The sequence below is a fragment of the Apostichopus japonicus genome, chromosome 11 (genome assembly GCF_037975245.1).
Source record: "Apostichopus japonicus isolate 1M-3 chromosome 11, ASM3797524v1, whole genome shotgun sequence".
Lineage (NCBI taxonomy): Eukaryota > Metazoa > Echinodermata > Holothuroidea > Aspidochirotida > Stichopodidae > Apostichopus > Apostichopus japonicus.
In genome coordinates, this window is record NC_092571.1 from 2,726,734 (window position 1) to 2,744,384 (window position 17,651).

General features: G+C 39.3%; 1 protein-coding gene across 26 annotated transcripts; it reads left to right on the forward strand.

The window, feature by feature from the left end:
- Positions 1-14,234, forward strand: LOC139975845 (signal recognition particle subunit SRP68-like). 26 transcript variants are annotated; one of them, XR_011795911.1, is made up of 7 exons: positions 25-220; positions 2,415-2,480; positions 3,135-3,181; positions 3,404-6,358; positions 6,553-6,767; positions 10,767-10,845; positions 12,041-12,231. XR_011795911.1 is itself a non-coding variant. In XM_071984089.1 (3 exons), the coding sequence occupies exons 1-3, from the start codon at positions 10,558-10,560 to the stop codon at positions 12,337-12,339; spliced, it is 381 nt and encodes a 126-aa protein (XP_071840190.1). In that variant the 5' UTR covers positions 10,232-10,557; the 3' UTR covers positions 12,340-14,234. The 26 variants fall into 26 exon arrangements, 1 of the variants encoding a protein (XP_071840190.1); XR_011795905.1 differs by lacking the exon at positions 3,404-6,358 and having other exon boundaries at positions 1-139; positions 2,415-2,501; positions 3,135-3,338; XR_011795898.1 differs by lacking the exon at positions 3,404-6,358 and having other exon boundaries at positions 1-139; positions 3,135-3,338.
- The last annotated feature ends 3,417 nt before the right edge of the window (positions 14,235-17,651 follow it).

Consider the following 17,651-nt stretch of genomic DNA (forward strand, 5'->3'; position numbering starts at 1 on the left):
ATAAATTTCTATGGGTCAGACGCACACGGTCGTGGTCAAAGGTTACGCTATGGAGCGCGAATTATGATCTGTTTATAAAGCTCACGAAAGGTTGCACGAGCAGTCCGCTTCCTGGCAGCCGTTGGCTAACAATTCATACGTAATTGTAATTTGTAGCCTATTCTGTATGGGTAGTAACTGCCAAAGAATGTAAATGGCAGATATATTCACCAGCTCGAAGGTTGTTCATTATTTTTGTTGAGCGTGAGAAATTAGGCTAGCCTATCATAGTATCGCTTAGGCCTAACGATAGGCTAGCTCACGCAGGAACTAGCGTCTATACAAGTTGGAATGCTAACCTAGGCTAGGTCTAGGCCTAATAATATGATATTCACTATACAATTTACGTTAGTAAAGTAAGTCACTTTATATCTTCCGACAAAATTAATTGAGGTAGTGAAGCAGCTGTACGCAGTAAATGTATCACATGATTTAGGAGAGTTTGGTGAAAGAAGGGAACATATTTCAAAGAGACACTTTAATTGAAGAGTAATTGAAGAAACTGGTAAATGGGGAAACAACGATTTTACGGGAGGAACCAAGGAAGGCATACCTAGGCTATAGGCTAAATTTTCTATGTCATTTCATTCCCACAATGAATGCCATACAAGCAAACAACCCATTATGACCATGATTTCCACGCATGTAAATTACCCCATGTTCGCATATAATCCTATGCAAACAATCCGGCATATTCACAAACACTTTTTATCTTCCAATCACTGAACAGTTACACAAGTAAGGTACCTGGTCACATTTTCTATTTTCCTTCATACTATCACAACTTTCTTTAGCTAAGTACTCTACAAAGAAAATATGCCGTCAGAGCCTACAGAACAACAGTCTCCTCCCTTGAAAATAGTATGTTAGTTTCCTTAACCATGTTATTTTTCACACTTAACTGAACATAACCTTTCTCCCTTAAATCTTTTCCTACAGTTATTCCACTTACAAGTACAACATCTATTCTTTCCACATAGCCTAGCCAATATGCCTCCCATGAAAAACCTTAGTTAACTCCCCTGAAAATGTTAGTTTCCCATGAAAACGTACTTGACTTCCCTATGATGTGGAGGAGGTAAGTTACTCAACTTTTAAGTGGGAGGAAAATAATGTTGTTAGGGGAGGGAAAAAATGACCCCAGGCTAGGCAATACCAAATGAAAGTGGGAAAACCTAGGCTAGCTTACCAAAGCTGAGGCTAGATAGAGATGAGGACCAACTACTGTAGCCTATCCTAGGCTTCTTATACAAGCAATGGTACTTTGTAAAATGAAATTCTCAAGCAATTATGCCTAGCTCTGTGGTCTAATTGTTGGTGATGGTTCAAGTATGGAGAAAACTCTCCACGCAAGCTGATGTTACCTAGTGTAGGCAACTAAATTGATATACATGTATTAATTTGATCAACTAGCATAATTTTGACCTGAAGCTAGGCTTAACAGTATTATTCCAACTCTCGGCATATCTTTATCAGATCACAGACTTCTTTTGATGCCTAAAGCATGATTTTATGGTTGCCAGAACTGTTTCACTGAAACTTCGATTATTATTAAACCGAATTCAAACTTTGCTAAGTCGACCTCTCATTGTTGAGTAATTGTCTTTAATTTGGTTTTTAATTTGGAAACATTGATTGAAAGTTGTGAGGAACACAACACATGGTAAACACATGTTAAGAGTAAGTATTGAGAGATAAGTACAATATATAGTATCTCTGTCCTTGTTGATATTATTATACAGGTGCTAGAAGTCATGGAAGCACATGAGGGTTTACCATGAATATACCAATATGTTGTTGGTACTTGTGTTAGGCTGTAAAGCCAGTTTCCATCTTTGCTAAGTGTACAATATGCTGCAGCTTAAGTGTCGGTCCTTCTTTCACTTGCCAAGTTTCTCGTTTCAAGAATGATGAAATATATTTCAGAAATTTGTCAATTTTACAGTTCTTCATGAATGTGCTTGCTAAGTTTTTTTAAACTAGTACATGCTCTCAAAATTGTTTGGCTGATGAAATGTTCTCAAATTTGTGTTGAATTCATTCCTTAGAATCCTTACTATTGGCTTGACCATTATAGTGAACAATGTACATCAAAGGAAGTTTTGGCATTTTATGAAGTACTCCATATGTAGGTTTGATAGCAATGTCTAGTAAGGTTCATCAATAAGTCATATATTGCAAGTATCCGAATTATCCGAATTAAACAGGCACTTAGTAACAAAACGAGGTACAGTTTATTCATGTTTGTAAACATTCATCGGGATGGTATCTGCGTACACAAACTGGAAGATGATCTTATGTAAAACTACTAAAAAACTACTAAAATTTATTTCACACCATAGGTATATATACATATTGCTTATTTGTCTTTACAGCATTGCATTGGCCACACTGATTCACAAGAAGACTCCATGAACCATGACTGTAACATCCTGCTGAAGGTCTGAGACATTGAAGATTCTGTAATGCTTCCGTTAGGATATGCAAAATTTACTATAGTAACACAGAAATATTTGAAGCTCTGGTATTCGTTTCGTTTATTTCTGCCATTAAACCACAATGATATACATTTGTTTATACATAGTTATATCAATGAGGCAGCAGTCAGGGTTGTTTAGGTAGTCAGGGGAGAGGGAGGGGAGGGAGTGTATAAAAATGAGTCTAGTTGCAATGTCTATCTGCTTCAATGGCCTAGGAACCGGGGGGGCTGGGGGGTGCCAGCCCCCAGTGAAAAATGTGGAGGGGCGGGAGTATCATTCCGCCCCCCCCCCCCCCCCCCCCCCCCCGCGCTTCGCAAGTAAGAAAACCCAGTTTTTATTTCCAAATGAGAAAAAAAGTCTCATTTTGAGCACCAAATTGCATCTAAGGCCAGGTGAAAATACAAAATTAAGTTTACAAAATGGAGTGGGTGTTGATGTGTGCTATATTGCACCAAATTGCATCTGAGGCCACCTGGAAATGCAAAAAGGGGGACATCCCCTCCCCTTAGACCCCTCCCCCAGGCCGGCCATCAGTCTTCAGCCCCCCCACTCAAACGTACCTTCCTATGCCACTGATCTGCTTTCAAATATATGAAATCTTCTTATCTTTTACAGTACTGTCTCAGGTGAAAGAAGAAGATGAAGAAAATGGAAGGAAAATTGTGAGTCTTGGATGTCTGTAATGAAGCAGGATCAGGTTTAAAACAAGTGGTTGAAAGATCATAAACTCCAATAAATATGAGAAGATCCTTCAAGCCTGTCCTCTAAAGAGAGATCTGGAAGGGATCTTGAGGTGATTTAACAGAAATTGGAGAAAAAGTAAGATTCAAGGGAAACATCAGTGTGAGCCAGTATCATGAACATCATTCTTGTCCTCTCAACAGTTGATTGCTGTCAAGATCAGTGCTAAATGGACCAGACATGGTGCCTTAGCCTGTTGGAATCAGTCGGTATACGGTGTGGTGTACGAGACATGGTGCCTCACTGCCTTAGTCTGTTGGAACCAGTCGGTATTTGGTGTGGTCTGTTTTTGTGCTAAATGTACGAGTCACGGTGCCTTAGCCTGTTGGAACCAGTCAGTATTGGTGTGTTCTTTTTTTGTGCTAAATGTACGAGACCAGTGCCTTAGCCTGTTGGAACCAGTTGGTATTCGGTTTGCTTTTGGGCTAAATGTAGGAGACACAGTGCCTTAGCCGGTTGGAACCAGTCGGTATATGGTGTGGTGTGTTTTTGTGTTAATGTACGAGACACGGTGCCTTAGTCTGTTGGAACCAGTCGGTATTCGGTGTGGTGTGTTTTTGTGCTAAATGAACGAGACACGGTGCCTTAGCCTGTTGGAACCAGTCGGTATTTGGTGTGGTCTGTTTTTGTGCTAATTGTACGAGACACAGTGCCTTAGCCTGTTGGAACCAGTCAGTATTTGGTGTGGTCTTTTTTTGTGTCCTTAGCTTGTTGGAACCGGTCGGTATTCTGTGTGGTCTGTTTTTTGGGCTAAATGTAGGAGACATGGTGCCTTAGCCTGTTGGAATCAGTCGGTATACGGTGTGGTGTACGAGACATGGTGCCTTAGTCTGTTGGAACCAGTCGGTATTTGGTGTGGCCTTTTTTTGTGCTAAATGTACGAGACACAGTGCCTTAGCCTATTGAAAAAAGTTGGTAATTGGAGTGGTGTGTTTTTGTGTTAATGTACGAGACACGGTGCCTTAGCCTGTTGGAACCAGTTGGTATTTGGTGTGGTCTTTTTTTGTGCTAAATGTACGAGACCAGTGCCTTAGCCTGTTGGAACCAGTTGGTATTCGGTGTGGTCTGTTTTTGTGCTAAATGTACGAGACACGGTGCCTTAGCTTGTTGGAACGGGTCGGTATTCGGTGTGGTCTGTTTTTGGGCTAAATGTAGGAGACATGGTGCCGTAGCCTGTTGGAATCAGTCGGTATATGGTGTGGTGTACGAGACATGATGCCTTAGTCTGTTGGAACCAGTCAGTATTTGGTGTGGCCTGTTTTTGTGCTAAATGTACGAGACACGGTGCCTTAGCCTGTTGGAACCAGTCAGTATTTGGTGCGGTCTTTTTTTGTGCTAAATGTACGAGACCAGTGCCTTAGCCTGTTGGAACCAGTTGGTATTCGGTTTGTTTTTGGGCTAAATGTAGGAGACACAGTGCCTTAGCCTGTTGGAACCAGTCGGTATATGGTGTGGTCTGTTTTTGTGCTAAATGTACGAGACACGGTGCCTTAGAATGTTGGAACCAGTCGGTATATGGTGTGGTCTGTTTTGTTCTAAATGTACGAGACTCGGTGCCTTAGCCTATTGAAAAAAGTTGGTAATTGGAGTGGTGTGTTTTTGTGCTAAATGTACGAGACACTGTGCCTTAGCCTGTTGGAACCAGTCAGTTTTTGGTGTGGTCTTTTTTTGTGCTAAATGTACGAGACACAGTGCCTTAGCCTATTGAAAAAAGTTGGTAATTGGAGTGGTGTGTTTTTGGGCTAATTGTATGAGACACAATGCCTTAGCCTGTTGGAACCAGTTGGTATTCGGTGTTGTCTGTTTTTGTGCTAATTGTACGAGACACTGTGCCTTAGCCTGTTAGACCAGTCGGTATATGGTGTGGTCTGTTTTGTGCTAAATGTACGAGACTCGGTGCCTTAGCCTATTGAAAAAAGTTGGTAATTGGAGTGGTGTGTTTTTGTGCTGATTGTATGAGACACAATGCCTTAGCCTGTTGGAACCAGTTGGTATTCGGTGTGGTCTGTTTTTGTGCTAATTGTACGAGACACTGTGCCTTAGCCTGTTGGAACCAGTCAGTATTTGGTGCGGTCTTTTTTTGTGCTAAATGTACGAGACACGGTGCCTTAGCCTATTGAAAAAAGTTGGTAATTGGAGTGGTGTGTTTTTGTGCTAATTGTATGAGACACAGTGCCTTAGCCTGTTGGAACCAGTTGGTATTCGGTGTGGTCTGTTTTTGTGCTAATTGTACGAGACATGGTGCCTTAGCCTGTTGGAACCAGTCGATATTTGATGTGGTTTTTTTTGTGCTAAACTACTATTCTTACAGAAAGGCTGAACAAGTTCCATGATATAGTTTGAACAGAGTTTACACATTCCCCTCATTCCAAGCAACCATGACAACATCAAAATGAAGCTAATTGGTGTCTTAGTTTAGTGGCATGAGATGCTAATTAATGTAGTCTCTTTTTGTGCTAAATTATTGAGACATGGTGCCTTAGTTTATTGGTATTAGTTTTTAATTAGTGTTGTCTGTTTTGTGCCAAATGAAGGAGACATTGTGCCTTAGCCTGTTTGAACCAAGCGGTATTTGGTGTTGCCTGTTTTTGTGCTAAATGTATAAGATCTCAGCCTTAGCCTATTGGAACCAGTCGGTAATTGGAACCAGTCGGTAATTGGTGTGGTGTGTTTGTATTAAATTGATAAGTTCTGCCTTAGTTTATTGATATGAGTTGCTAATTAGTGTAGTCTGTTTGTTCTCAATTGAAGAGGAGTGCTGTGATAATTTGTTGGTAATCAGTGTGGTGTGTTTGTATTAAATTTATAAGTTTTGCCTTAGTTTATTGATATGAGTTGCTAACTAATGTGGTGTGTTTTGTGCTAAATTAATGAGACCCGGTGCCTTAGTTTGTTGGAATCATTTTGTAATTAGTAATTTGGTTGTCTTAAATTGATGATTGTTACCTTAGATTGTTGGAAAGAGATGCCAATTAGTGTGGTCTGGGTTGTGGTAAATTAAAAAGACAGTTGATTGTTGTCAAGATCAGAAAACTCAAAGATGAGCTGATTTGATGGAAAACACCAGCTAAGCTGGAAAGCTGCAATATACAGTCAAGGTTAGTCATAAGAAAGAAAGGTTCCTAAAAACGTAATATATATTTACTTATGTTTCCACCAGTAAAGTTTCAATCACAGCCTAAACTTTGTTGGAATAAGTTGCTAATTAGTGTTTAATCTTTTGTGCTAAATGTACGAGACTTACTCTGAAGAAAACTGGCTGATTTCTTTTGCATTCCTCTCCTTTCATTAGGGATCTGAGGATTATGTTGGTCAACAGTTAGCTTTTTGACATAGCGCCACCCCACCATCCTTCACTCTATTACTTACCCGCCATTTACAAAACGTACACGTCCTTGGATACCAACACAACGCTACCCAGTACACTTTCGATTTATAGTGTGTCTCTTCAAAAGGAGTTCCTATTCTTTCCGTCCGCCGTCTTAGGCTGGAGACTAATTCTTTCTGGTAAGTGAAGTCTATGATCAATTTCATTGTATAGAAGCCATTTAAAACCCGTAGGGAGGGGCTGTTTTGCCAATATGACAACCCCTTACCCACCTATAACCGCCCCTCTAGTCGAAAAACCTAAACCTCTCTGATTTTGACATAGACATTAATGACTGGATCCCTGTACAAAAATAGTAGAAAAAGACAACGTCCAAACTCTGTTGAAATAAACCCATCTCCTAACTCCAAACCAACCACCAAAAAGTCCGCCCAAAATTTAAAGAAGCTAAAACTGAAGCTAATAACAAACAACAAGAACAAAGAACTTACGCGAACGTAACCAAATCTACCCCTAAAGTTGAAATAACAAATAAAATCGCCACTGAAGAAAAACTTAATATCACAACCTTTGTAATTGAATTAGTACAATATACCTTTCAAAAAGCCGACATTAATATCATATCCGACGACCTTGCCAGTTATGCCACCGTGTTAACACTAAAACACCTAAACTTAAATATCCCAGAAACTGTAATTATGGAATGTCTCCACCAACCTTCAATATTTAGCCCTCCTCAATCACCTACATGACAAGCACACTCCCTCCTTCGGTCAAGTTCCTCCACCTAAACATCAACAGTATCCTTCCAAAATTAAGCCTCCTACTTAGTAAATTCACCAACCACTCCCCGGATATCATTTCGTTAAACGAAACTATACTAAATATAAATCCCCACCTTAGCATCCCTGGTTACCAAACTTTCAGACACGATATCTCTCGCTCTATGGGAGGAGTACTTATTGATGAAAAAAACAACCTCAAAGCCACCCTCCCCAAACCCAACCCAAACAAACAATTAAACAATTGAAATTGTACTTTAAAGAGACAATAAACCTCTCCACATTATTAGCTATTATAGTCCCCAAATGAGCCCATATCCACAATAAAAAAAAGTTCTAATAAAAACACAATACTACTAGGAGATCTAAATGCCCACCACATCATTTTTGGTAGCACCAAAATATCTGAAAAAGGCATATCCCTTTTAGAAATATGTGATAAACACAACTTAACAATAATTAACCAAAATACCAAAACTAGGATAAACCCAATAAACAATAATACTGAACTACTTGGCTACGCCATAACCTCAAACCACCTTGCAACTAGAACTCTTTCGATTCAAATCCTAGAAGATGACCTAATCAGTGACCAATTTCCACTGCTTTTTGAGCTAGACATAAACCTCAGTCGCATCCAAAATAACGAATTAACGTATAATTACAATAAAACAGACTGGACATTTAAAAAGGAACTTGTAACAAATTACACTATCCCCAATTACTACAACAACAAGCTAAATTACATCGGCATATATTGTGACAGCATTGCCCAACATATCTTCAATACCTTCAAAAAACACTGCCCCTTAAAAACAAAACAGAAATCGAAAACTAAATAGGAATATTCTTACACCAATTAACTCAGACGTTGCCTACATAGAACCTATATGATCTCCCCAGATCTAACTCTAAAATTCCAAATTAACCAACTTAAAAAACAAATAAATAGACAATTATCTGCGGTCGACCAAAACTGAATCCAAAACAAATGCGATTCAATCATTAATGACAAAAACCCAAAACACTTTTGGAAAAATTTAAAAAATATCACAAACCCATTACAACCCCAAACACAGGTAAAACAGACCAATGCCTTAGAGATAAAGTAGGTAACCTGATCACAAAAACTCAAGACCAAATAAAGCTTATTGAATCGTACTTGAAAACTATATTCAATATCTTAGATGGCCCTCCATACAAAAACAGATTCCAACACGAAATAGACCGTACAATTATCTGTAATGCAACCAGCTTTATCCCTGACTTCTAAGGATGTCTCAACAAAAACATCCCTCTACTCAGAGAAATAGATATAAACGATTGGTATAGTGCCACTAAATATGCAAAAATGCCTCCTTCCCTGGTCTTGACAACATAAATGACCTAATGCTAAAAGATTCCCCTCCGTCGGCCTCCGATATTCATTAACTCTCATATTTTCCCATGATTTAACAAACTCCTTAGACTGTAGAAATCCGCCAAAATAATTTTAATACCGAAACTAAAAGACACACCAAAATTCAAAACTATCGACCAATTAGTCTCCTACCAGCCTTAGGTAAGATTTTCGAAAGAATTATGGATAGCCGCACCAGAACCCACCTAGAGCAAAATAATCACTTTGCCAGTATCAATCAGGCTAATTCTGCACAAACAAATCTACAATAAACCAAACTTTCAGCCTGTCCAAAGAAATTTGCATCGGCTTCATTAAAAAAACATGGTACCACTGCCCTATTCCTTGATGCCGAAAAGGCTTTCGACAAAACTTGGCACAACGGCATAAGAATTTAACTACTTAACTTTAATCTCCCCTCCAATACTACCAGACTTCTTTCCTCTTTCCTTAGTGAGTGCAATGCAAAAATATGCTACAAAAACCAACAATAAAAAATTATTCCACTTCGTGCAGGTACTCCACAGGGCGCTGTTCTCAGCCCCCTACACCCTATTTGTTAATGATTTGAACATCCCCCCTCTATCTAAATGCAACTATAGTCAGTACACTGACGACATATCTATTTGGAGCACCAGTAAAGATATCTATATGACGGAACTAAATACTAAAAAAGCAATTACACATCTCGAAAATTGGTGCTCGGTGTGGAGAACCAAAAGAAATCCCTCAAAATCTAACTTAGCCAATTTCTCCATAATAAACTCAAAATACCATAACTATATTTCCAAAATTAATCTTTTCAACACCTCATTCACTGCTACTCCTAATGCAATTCTCGGTACCACTTTTGTTAGCAAATTATTGTTTAATCTACATTGTTACAGAACTGCAGGACGCTGCTGGTCTCAACTTAAATCCATTCAAATCCTCTCACACAAATATAACTTCCCTCCGAAAACCATTATCCAAATCTCTAAATCCAAAGTAAAACTGATTCTCAGTTACGGGAGCATCTCCCTGCTTACCATCTCTAATCCCAATAAACAAATTTTAAACAGAATCCACACCGCAGCTTATCAACTCGTACTCAAATTCCCTACCTATATTGCTACTTTGTACGTTCTCCATGCAGGAAACACAAAATCTACTTTCACCAGACTTGAAGAATTCAACACCAAGTTATACAAAAACAACCTCGAGAACGACCCTTTGCTTGAAGACCTCCCCCCTGAAATACAAAGTCGCAAAAACTCACTACCCAAAAACCAAACCCTTTCTGTATTCACAATTGTTACGACTTAAAGTCTCATTCCATTAAAAAAAATCCTTTACTAAATGGGTCTAGGCCAGACTCCAAGTATACTTATATATACAGAACAAAACAAACAACTCCAACAATGACCGATTAAAACATAAAGTAGCTACCACTCCCTTACCAAACAATAGAAACCACAACCACTCCCTACCCAAACAATAGAAACCACTCCGTCTCCACAATCCTCAGTACTTAAAAAATTCCTCTCCTTTAGAAATCCCTACCTAATTGGCTCTTCGACTCCGACCTCGGGTATGATTATGGCCATCCTGTCCAATGTAAATATATAAGACTTCATTTACCAGCAATTCCCTGACTGAACATAGAAAACATAAGAAGAAAAATGTCTATTCTATAAAAACAAACTTATTATCCCCTGTAGGACCTCTCGCCAGGTCGACCAGGGGTTAAACTCCATTTGATTCTATATCAACAACAACAAAAACAAAACTTTTACTCAAATTAAAAAAATGGTAACTGATTTAATTTATTTCATTTAATTTATTTATTTTTGTTCTATCTTAACATAAGTATGACATATGACATAGAAGGAGATAAGAAACAGAACTTGTGAAAGGAAGTGTACTAAAAAACCCTATAGGGCTTGTCGGGTAGTGACACTCCCTAAAAAACTTAATGTGGAAGACATGATTAGATTTTGGTTTCATTTAATCGATAGGTGGAGGTAGAGGAATTGGACACTCTTGCGCAAGATATCAACGGCTTGAAGTACTCTGCTCAGGTGGCCTCCATTCTAGGTATGTACTTATAATAATATAATAATAATCATAATCATGATAATAATCAATTTACTGTGTTTGGAAATAAACTTTTTGCTGCTTTGGATGAAGATTAAGGATTCTTGTTTTTCAAAAGGCAAAATGCAAGATGGACTATATATGAAAGGATGAATACCAAAAAATTAAGAAAAGAAATTGGGTGGGGGGAGGGGCGAATTAGGCAGAGACCATCATGCTACTACCCTGTTAATTTTGTGTAGGACCCGGGTTTAATTTAAAAGGAAGAAATCCCTTTAGTACCCTTAAGTTTCTGAAAGGTTTCTTCTTTGGGATAACCGTGGAGAGACATATCAATGTTCTCTTTTGGGTCTGATCATCAGGAAAATGCAGATTAAACTGCTGTGTCCATTTGGAACCTGGGAATTGAACCCCTGCTACTGGGACAAATGTTTTCCATCAGAGCATAGACAATGATTCAGAGAAATATGGCCTTTATATTAATAATCTGTTGTTTTCTTTCCCAAATTTTTCTCTTTGGTTAAACAATGAGTGAAAAAATTCATTCGGTTGGAAGCAGCACCGCCCTTCTTTCACCCCTTTTTTTTTTGGGGGGGGGGAGACCTATTAGCCCTTAGGGTCTGAAAATATTACAATAGGATTATTGTGGTGGACAGGACAGACGACAGTTATTTTTGATCGTAGCTGAATGTATGATGTCCAGGGATCACAAGGAAGTATCAAAAGCCTGAGCAAAAATGCCTTTTTTTTTTGTACTATCGAAATTTGTCAGAATAAAGAAATTGAAAGCCAAAATAAAAAGAGTTTATCTGGCCTTGTAGACTGCGATTGAACCAGTCTCTGTCTTCTACAAATAATAGAAAGTGGGTATCCATTTCTGTTTGTGACAGCAAAAAAGTGACTGCAAATTATCAAGTTTTTGTAAACTTTCTCTATTCAGGGATTCAAATCTCAAATTCCACTCAAATATACCCCCTACTTATGAACTGTCAGGTAGCTCAAGCTGACAAACTTACTACAAAAATGAGAATAGGCCTTATGTGGTTCCTAATTGAATGACATTTCTCACAATTAATTTAATTGACTTTCCCCACCCTTCAACTACTCTCACCCATAGAGAATACCCTCCACCCAAGAATACTTCAAAAAAAAAAAGGCCATGGCTTACCAAGAACCTCTTTGCGTTAATTTTCAGATTCCAATGAACCTTCTATCAGCAAAGGAATGGCGCAACTCGGTCTAAAGGACAATCGACCGCTGGTGGAAAGGCTGGATTGGTACAACGCCAACCAGCCGGACCTGGCCGCCAAGCCCAACTTCACGGCATTCCCACCAGACTCTAAGCCGTCACCGTGCAAACCGCTCCTCTTTGACATAGCTCTGAACCATATAGAGTTACCCTCCTTGGACGAGAAACTGGAACAGAATAAATCGGCCGCGCAGGGGGGTCTAGGTGGGTTCCTGCGTGGATGGTGGAGCGGGGGTGAAAAGTAACTCTCGATTTGCCACATTGAGGAAAAAGGATCCAAAAATAGCATCTCTCCGGGATCAAATGTGATCCCCAGTGGGAATGTCAGCAGGCGAATAAGAGTGATATCCTTTACCAACCATGTTATTTTTCCATTTTTACTCTCTTCCTTGGTCTTCGTTGTTACAGTATGTATGTGTTGGCATTATACAGTTACATGATTATATCTGCATGTATTGCATGTCGTGGTTCCAGGTGCATTCAGGTGAGGCACCCACAGATTGATATATCACATTTCGTAAACATCCATGATAAGACCACAGGAATGACACTCGTCAGGTCAAATGGGCTAGTCCAGGTTATTTGGAACTTCAAATCGGTGGAACTCCTTCACCCTTAATCTGCGTCCGTGAGGTCTTTTGTCTACATAAGCCGGTAGTATTTGGGAGGGCTCTCACTCTTCTCCTGCATGTGCTGTCATCATCTTTTATTTAAGTTTTATTTGATTTTATTTGATATTTTTAGTAGAGAAAACTACACCTTGTTGCAATGCAAACACAAAGATGGGGGAAGGCCAAAAAGAATAACACTCACTTTTTTAACGTGGCTTGGCAAAAAAAAATTTGAAGAATATTCAAAATGGGAATTGGAATTTTATATATTTTGGATTTGGTGTTTGTGTGTTAATCTCGTTTAGAGAAAAAGAAGAAAAAACAGCATCTTTATTTGATGGGGCTTTAAAGTTTTAAAAATTGGTTCCGGTTGTTGATTTCTTGGTCTACAAACATTGTGGTGCTTGACCGACTGACACTTTATGGGGATGTTAAGGTGACTGAATTTGATATTGGCAGGAGTAATGGATGGTAGTTGGAAGGACCAGGGTTGGGGGGAGGGGTGGTGAGGCGAAGGATCGAAGAGGAGAAATGAAATTGTTGAAAGTGAAGAGGGAGAATCTTTGAATTGAATTTTCAGGTTGCAGTAGCACAGGTTTTACTGATAAGGCTATATTTAAAGAAACTTTCAATAATGCACTCTTCGTGTATATAATTTGGGGTGTGGTAGTCGGAGCGAGAGGGGTGGGGGCGTGATTGAGACGGCAATGAAAGGGATCAACCTTTCCACATTAATGTTGTTTGTGCTATGGTAGTATCGTCTCCTTTTTCAAACTGGAGTTATCTGAAACTAATTTAAAATAAGGTTTAATTAATAAATGAAAGTTAAAGAAAATGATATTGATGGTAGCAGGTACATGGTATTGTAAACTGAATCATCAATCAGCCATTGAAGGCCAACTCCTTTTTATTGGTAACTTGTTGCCAAGCAAACCTATGGATTCAAGCCCTGTCTGGCTTAAGTAAGATGGGGTTATTATTTTTATCTAGGAGAAATTTATTCGTTTTCCCCTCATGTGAAAATGGTCTTCCAAATGTTTAAAAAATGTCCAAAAAATGTACTGGTGTGAATTGGATAGCCACCTGGTGTGAAGTAAAAAGGCCATAGGGCTTATCCCGTATGTACATGTGACTGCTTAGTATCATTAAATGACTGCCCTCCAGGCTGATATTATAAATAATAGAAACATTATAGAAACTAACTGTCTGTTGTCACCCAACCATCTCAATAGTAGATGCAGGTATCACTAAGAATGTTTATGAAATATGTATTGCATGTTTTGATAAGTATTTGCATAATAATTTGATAAGGGATAACCTGTTTCTGGACAGGTAGTTAAAGGATATTAACTGTGGTGGGAGGGATGAAGAAACCTCCTGTCCATGAACTGATTTGTCATTAAAAAAAAAAAAAAAAGTCATTTCCAAGTATCACTCTTTTTTTTCTTCCTTTTACTGAAGTATTGTAAAAGGAAAAGCAGAGGTTGAGTTTGAGCCAGGGACCTTGAGATGCAAAAGCAAAAGTCTTTACCACTAGACCATTAGGTGGGTCTCTATTATCAGAAGTTTTTCAAATATTTAAAGATCCTGCTGTTTGGACTTAGTCGTTTTTTCAAAACATTTTCTCCACTACTCCTCCCCCCTGACTGGCTATTAGCTAGTCAGGGGGGAGGGGTGGCGGCGAACTCCACTTGTCCAGGCTTAAACCTTGTCAGGGGGAGGGGTGGCGGCGAACTCCACTTGTCCGCGCCTTTACCTTGTCAGGGGGAGGGGTGGAGGCGACCTCACCTTATCCACGCCTTTCCCCTGTCTCCCCTTCGGTACTCACCTTATCCACCTGTCAGGAGGAGGGGGACCACCCGCCTTCGGGATTCACCTTTTCCACAAGTCAGAACTCCTTTTGCAAATACTCACCTGGGACTTGAACCGATGCAATCCAAACCAATCGCTTACTGAACGATGGAGCTACCAATCACACCATTTCGGTTCCCTCTGGAAAAACTTCGTTTCTTATATTTATACTTCCACTCCCTCCAGAAGGTAGAAAAGTAAAAGGCTCTGTTTGGACATGAACGGCAGACATGATGCTCTGTCTGGGGTTCGAACCGGAGACATGGAGTTTGTCTGTCTCTCCAGTCCAGAGCACTACCAACTGCGCCACTAGAACTGTTAAGAATTAATGCTCGTTTCTAATATTTAAACTTCAGAGTCCAGAATGGATTCAGGAAAAGAGCAGAAAATTAAAATGCTCTGTCTGGGGTTCGAACCGGAGACATGGAGTTTGTCTGTGTCTCTCCAGTCCAGAGCACTACCAACTGCGCCACTTGAACTGTTGAGAATTAATGCTCGTTTCTAATATTTAAACTTCCAAGTTCAGAATGGAATCAGTAAAAGAGCAAAGATTTAAAATGCTCTGTCTGGGGATCGAACCGGAGACATGGAGTTTGTCTGTCTCTCCAGTCCAGAGCACTACCAACTGCGCCACTAGAACTGTTGAGAATTAATGCTCGTTTCTAATATTTAAACTTCAAAGTTCAGAATGGAATCAGGAAAAGAGCAGAAAATCAAAATGCTCTGTCTGGGGTTCGAACCTGAGACATGGAGTTTGTCTGTGTCTCTCCAGTCCAGAGCACTACCAACTGCGCCACTAGAACTGTTAAGAATTAATGCTCGTTTCTAATATTTAAACTTCAGAGTCCAGAATGGAATCAGTAAAAGAGCAGAAAATCAAAATGCTCTGTCTGGGGTTCGAACCGGAGACATGGAGTTTGTCTGTGTCTCTCCAGTCCAGAGCACTACCAACTGCGCCACTTGAACTGTTGAGAATTAATGCTCGTTTCTAATATTTAAACTTCAAAGTTCAGAATGGAATCAGTAAAAGAGCAAAAATTTAAAATGCTCTGTCTGGGGTTCGAACCTGAGACATGGAGTTTGTCTGTCTCCAGTCCAGAGCACTACCAACTGCGCCACTAGAACTGTTAAGAATTAATGCTCGTTTCTAATATTTAAACTTCAGAGTCCAGAATGGAATCAGTAAAAGAGCAAAAATTCAAAATGCTCTGTCTGGGGTTCGAACCGGAGACATGGAGTTTGTCTGTGTCTCTCCAGTCCAGAGCACTACCAACTGCGCCACTTGAACTGTTGAGAATTAATGCTCGTTTCTAATATTTAAGTTTCAGAGTTCAGAATGGAATCAGTAAAAGAGCAAAAATTTAAAATGCTCTGTCTGGGGTTCGAACCTGAGACATGAAATTGTCTGTCTCTCCAGTCCAGAGCACTATCAATTGCGCCACTAGAACTGTTAAGAATTATTGCTCGTTTCTAATATTTAAACTTCAGAGTCCAGAATGGAATCAGTAAAAGAGCAAAAAATCAAAATGCTCTGTCTGGGGATCGAACCGGAGACATGGAGTTTGTCTGTCTCTCTCAGTTACAGAGCACTACCAACTGCGACACTAGAACTGTCGAGAATTAATGCTCGTTTCTAATATTAGGAGGCAAATAAATAGAAAATCAAATGCATCCTCTGGTGTTTGAGCTCAAGACAAGGAGTTTGTCTCATTTTTTCAGTTTATTGACAATTTCTTTGTACAAAACAATTATAAATATGCAAAATTATACAACATAACAACTGCGCCACAGTAACTGTTTATTGAGAAATGATAGGCTTTTCTAATATTTTAACTGCAAAATGAGGAAAAGAAATCAATAAATCCTCTTGGAGTTGAATTCTAGACAAAGAGTTTGTCTTACTTTCTATACATAGCACTAACCACTGTTCCTGTTTAGAAATAATAATAATTTATTTATTTGATTTGATTTATTTTGTTTTTTTCACGTGCAAATATACAATGTGAAAGGAAGTCTTCTATAAAGCATACAATAGCTTAATAATGTAGAAGAATCCCTGAAGAAAGAAAAGAGATATGATAAGTGATATGATAAGTATTATTTTCTTTCAGTTTAGTGACAATGTCAGTGATGAATATGACTTATGAAACTCAGACGTCGCCTACGTAGAACTTGTATTATATCATCTCCCGAGACCCAACTTTAAAAACCCAAATTAACCAACTTAACTAGCAATAAACAGACAAATATTGGCGGATGTACATTACCACGTCCAAAACAACTACGATTCAATCATTAATGATAAAAACCCGAAACACTTTTGGAAAATTTAACAACAAAAAAATCATTAACCCCATTACAACCCCAAACACAGGTAAAACAGACCAAGGCATTAGAGATAACGTAGGTAACCTCATCACAAAAACCCAAGACCAAATAAAGCTAATTGAATCGTATTTTAAAAGTATATTCAACATCTTCGATGGCCCCAGGGGCGTAGCGAGCGGGGGGGGGGTGTGGGGGGTGTCACACCCCCCAATAATTTGGTCGCTGTCGGCAAATTTTGGGTCTGTCGGCAAAAGGAGAAAAGGTGAAGAGAGCGGAAGGGGAAGAAAGAAGGAAAGCTGAATAGAAAAAGGAGAACGGGAGCTTCTTCCGTGCCAAATTTGACTTAAAATATGCACCAGATTGCATCTAAGGACGTTCAAACTAATTTTTCCAAAGGGGAGGGGTAGACCCCCTACCCCTCCCCCATTTCAGTCACCACTTCCAGATCCGTCGGCAAATCAAATTTGACTTAAAATATACATCAGATTGCATCTAAGGGCGTTTCAAAACTAAAAATTAGACCCCTACCCCATTTCAGTCACCACTTCCAGATCCGTCGGCAAATCAAATTTGACTTAAAATATGCACCAGATTGCATCTAAGGACGTTTCAAAACTAAAAAAATTGCCAAAGGGGAGGGGGAACACGAAATAGACCGTACAATTATCAGTAATGCAACCAGCTTTAACCCCAACCCCTTAGGATGTCTCAACGAAAACATCCCTCCAAGGGCGGTGGAACCGGGGGGAGGCACAGGGGGCAGGTGC

Excerpts from the sequence above, each read along its gene's own strand:
- LOC139975845 (XM_071984089.1), top strand. Across the intron at positions 10,846-12,040 it reads TCAGGTGGCCTCCATTCTAG|ATTCCAATGAACCTTCTATC; the intron begins GTATGTACTTAT and ends GTTAATTTTCAG.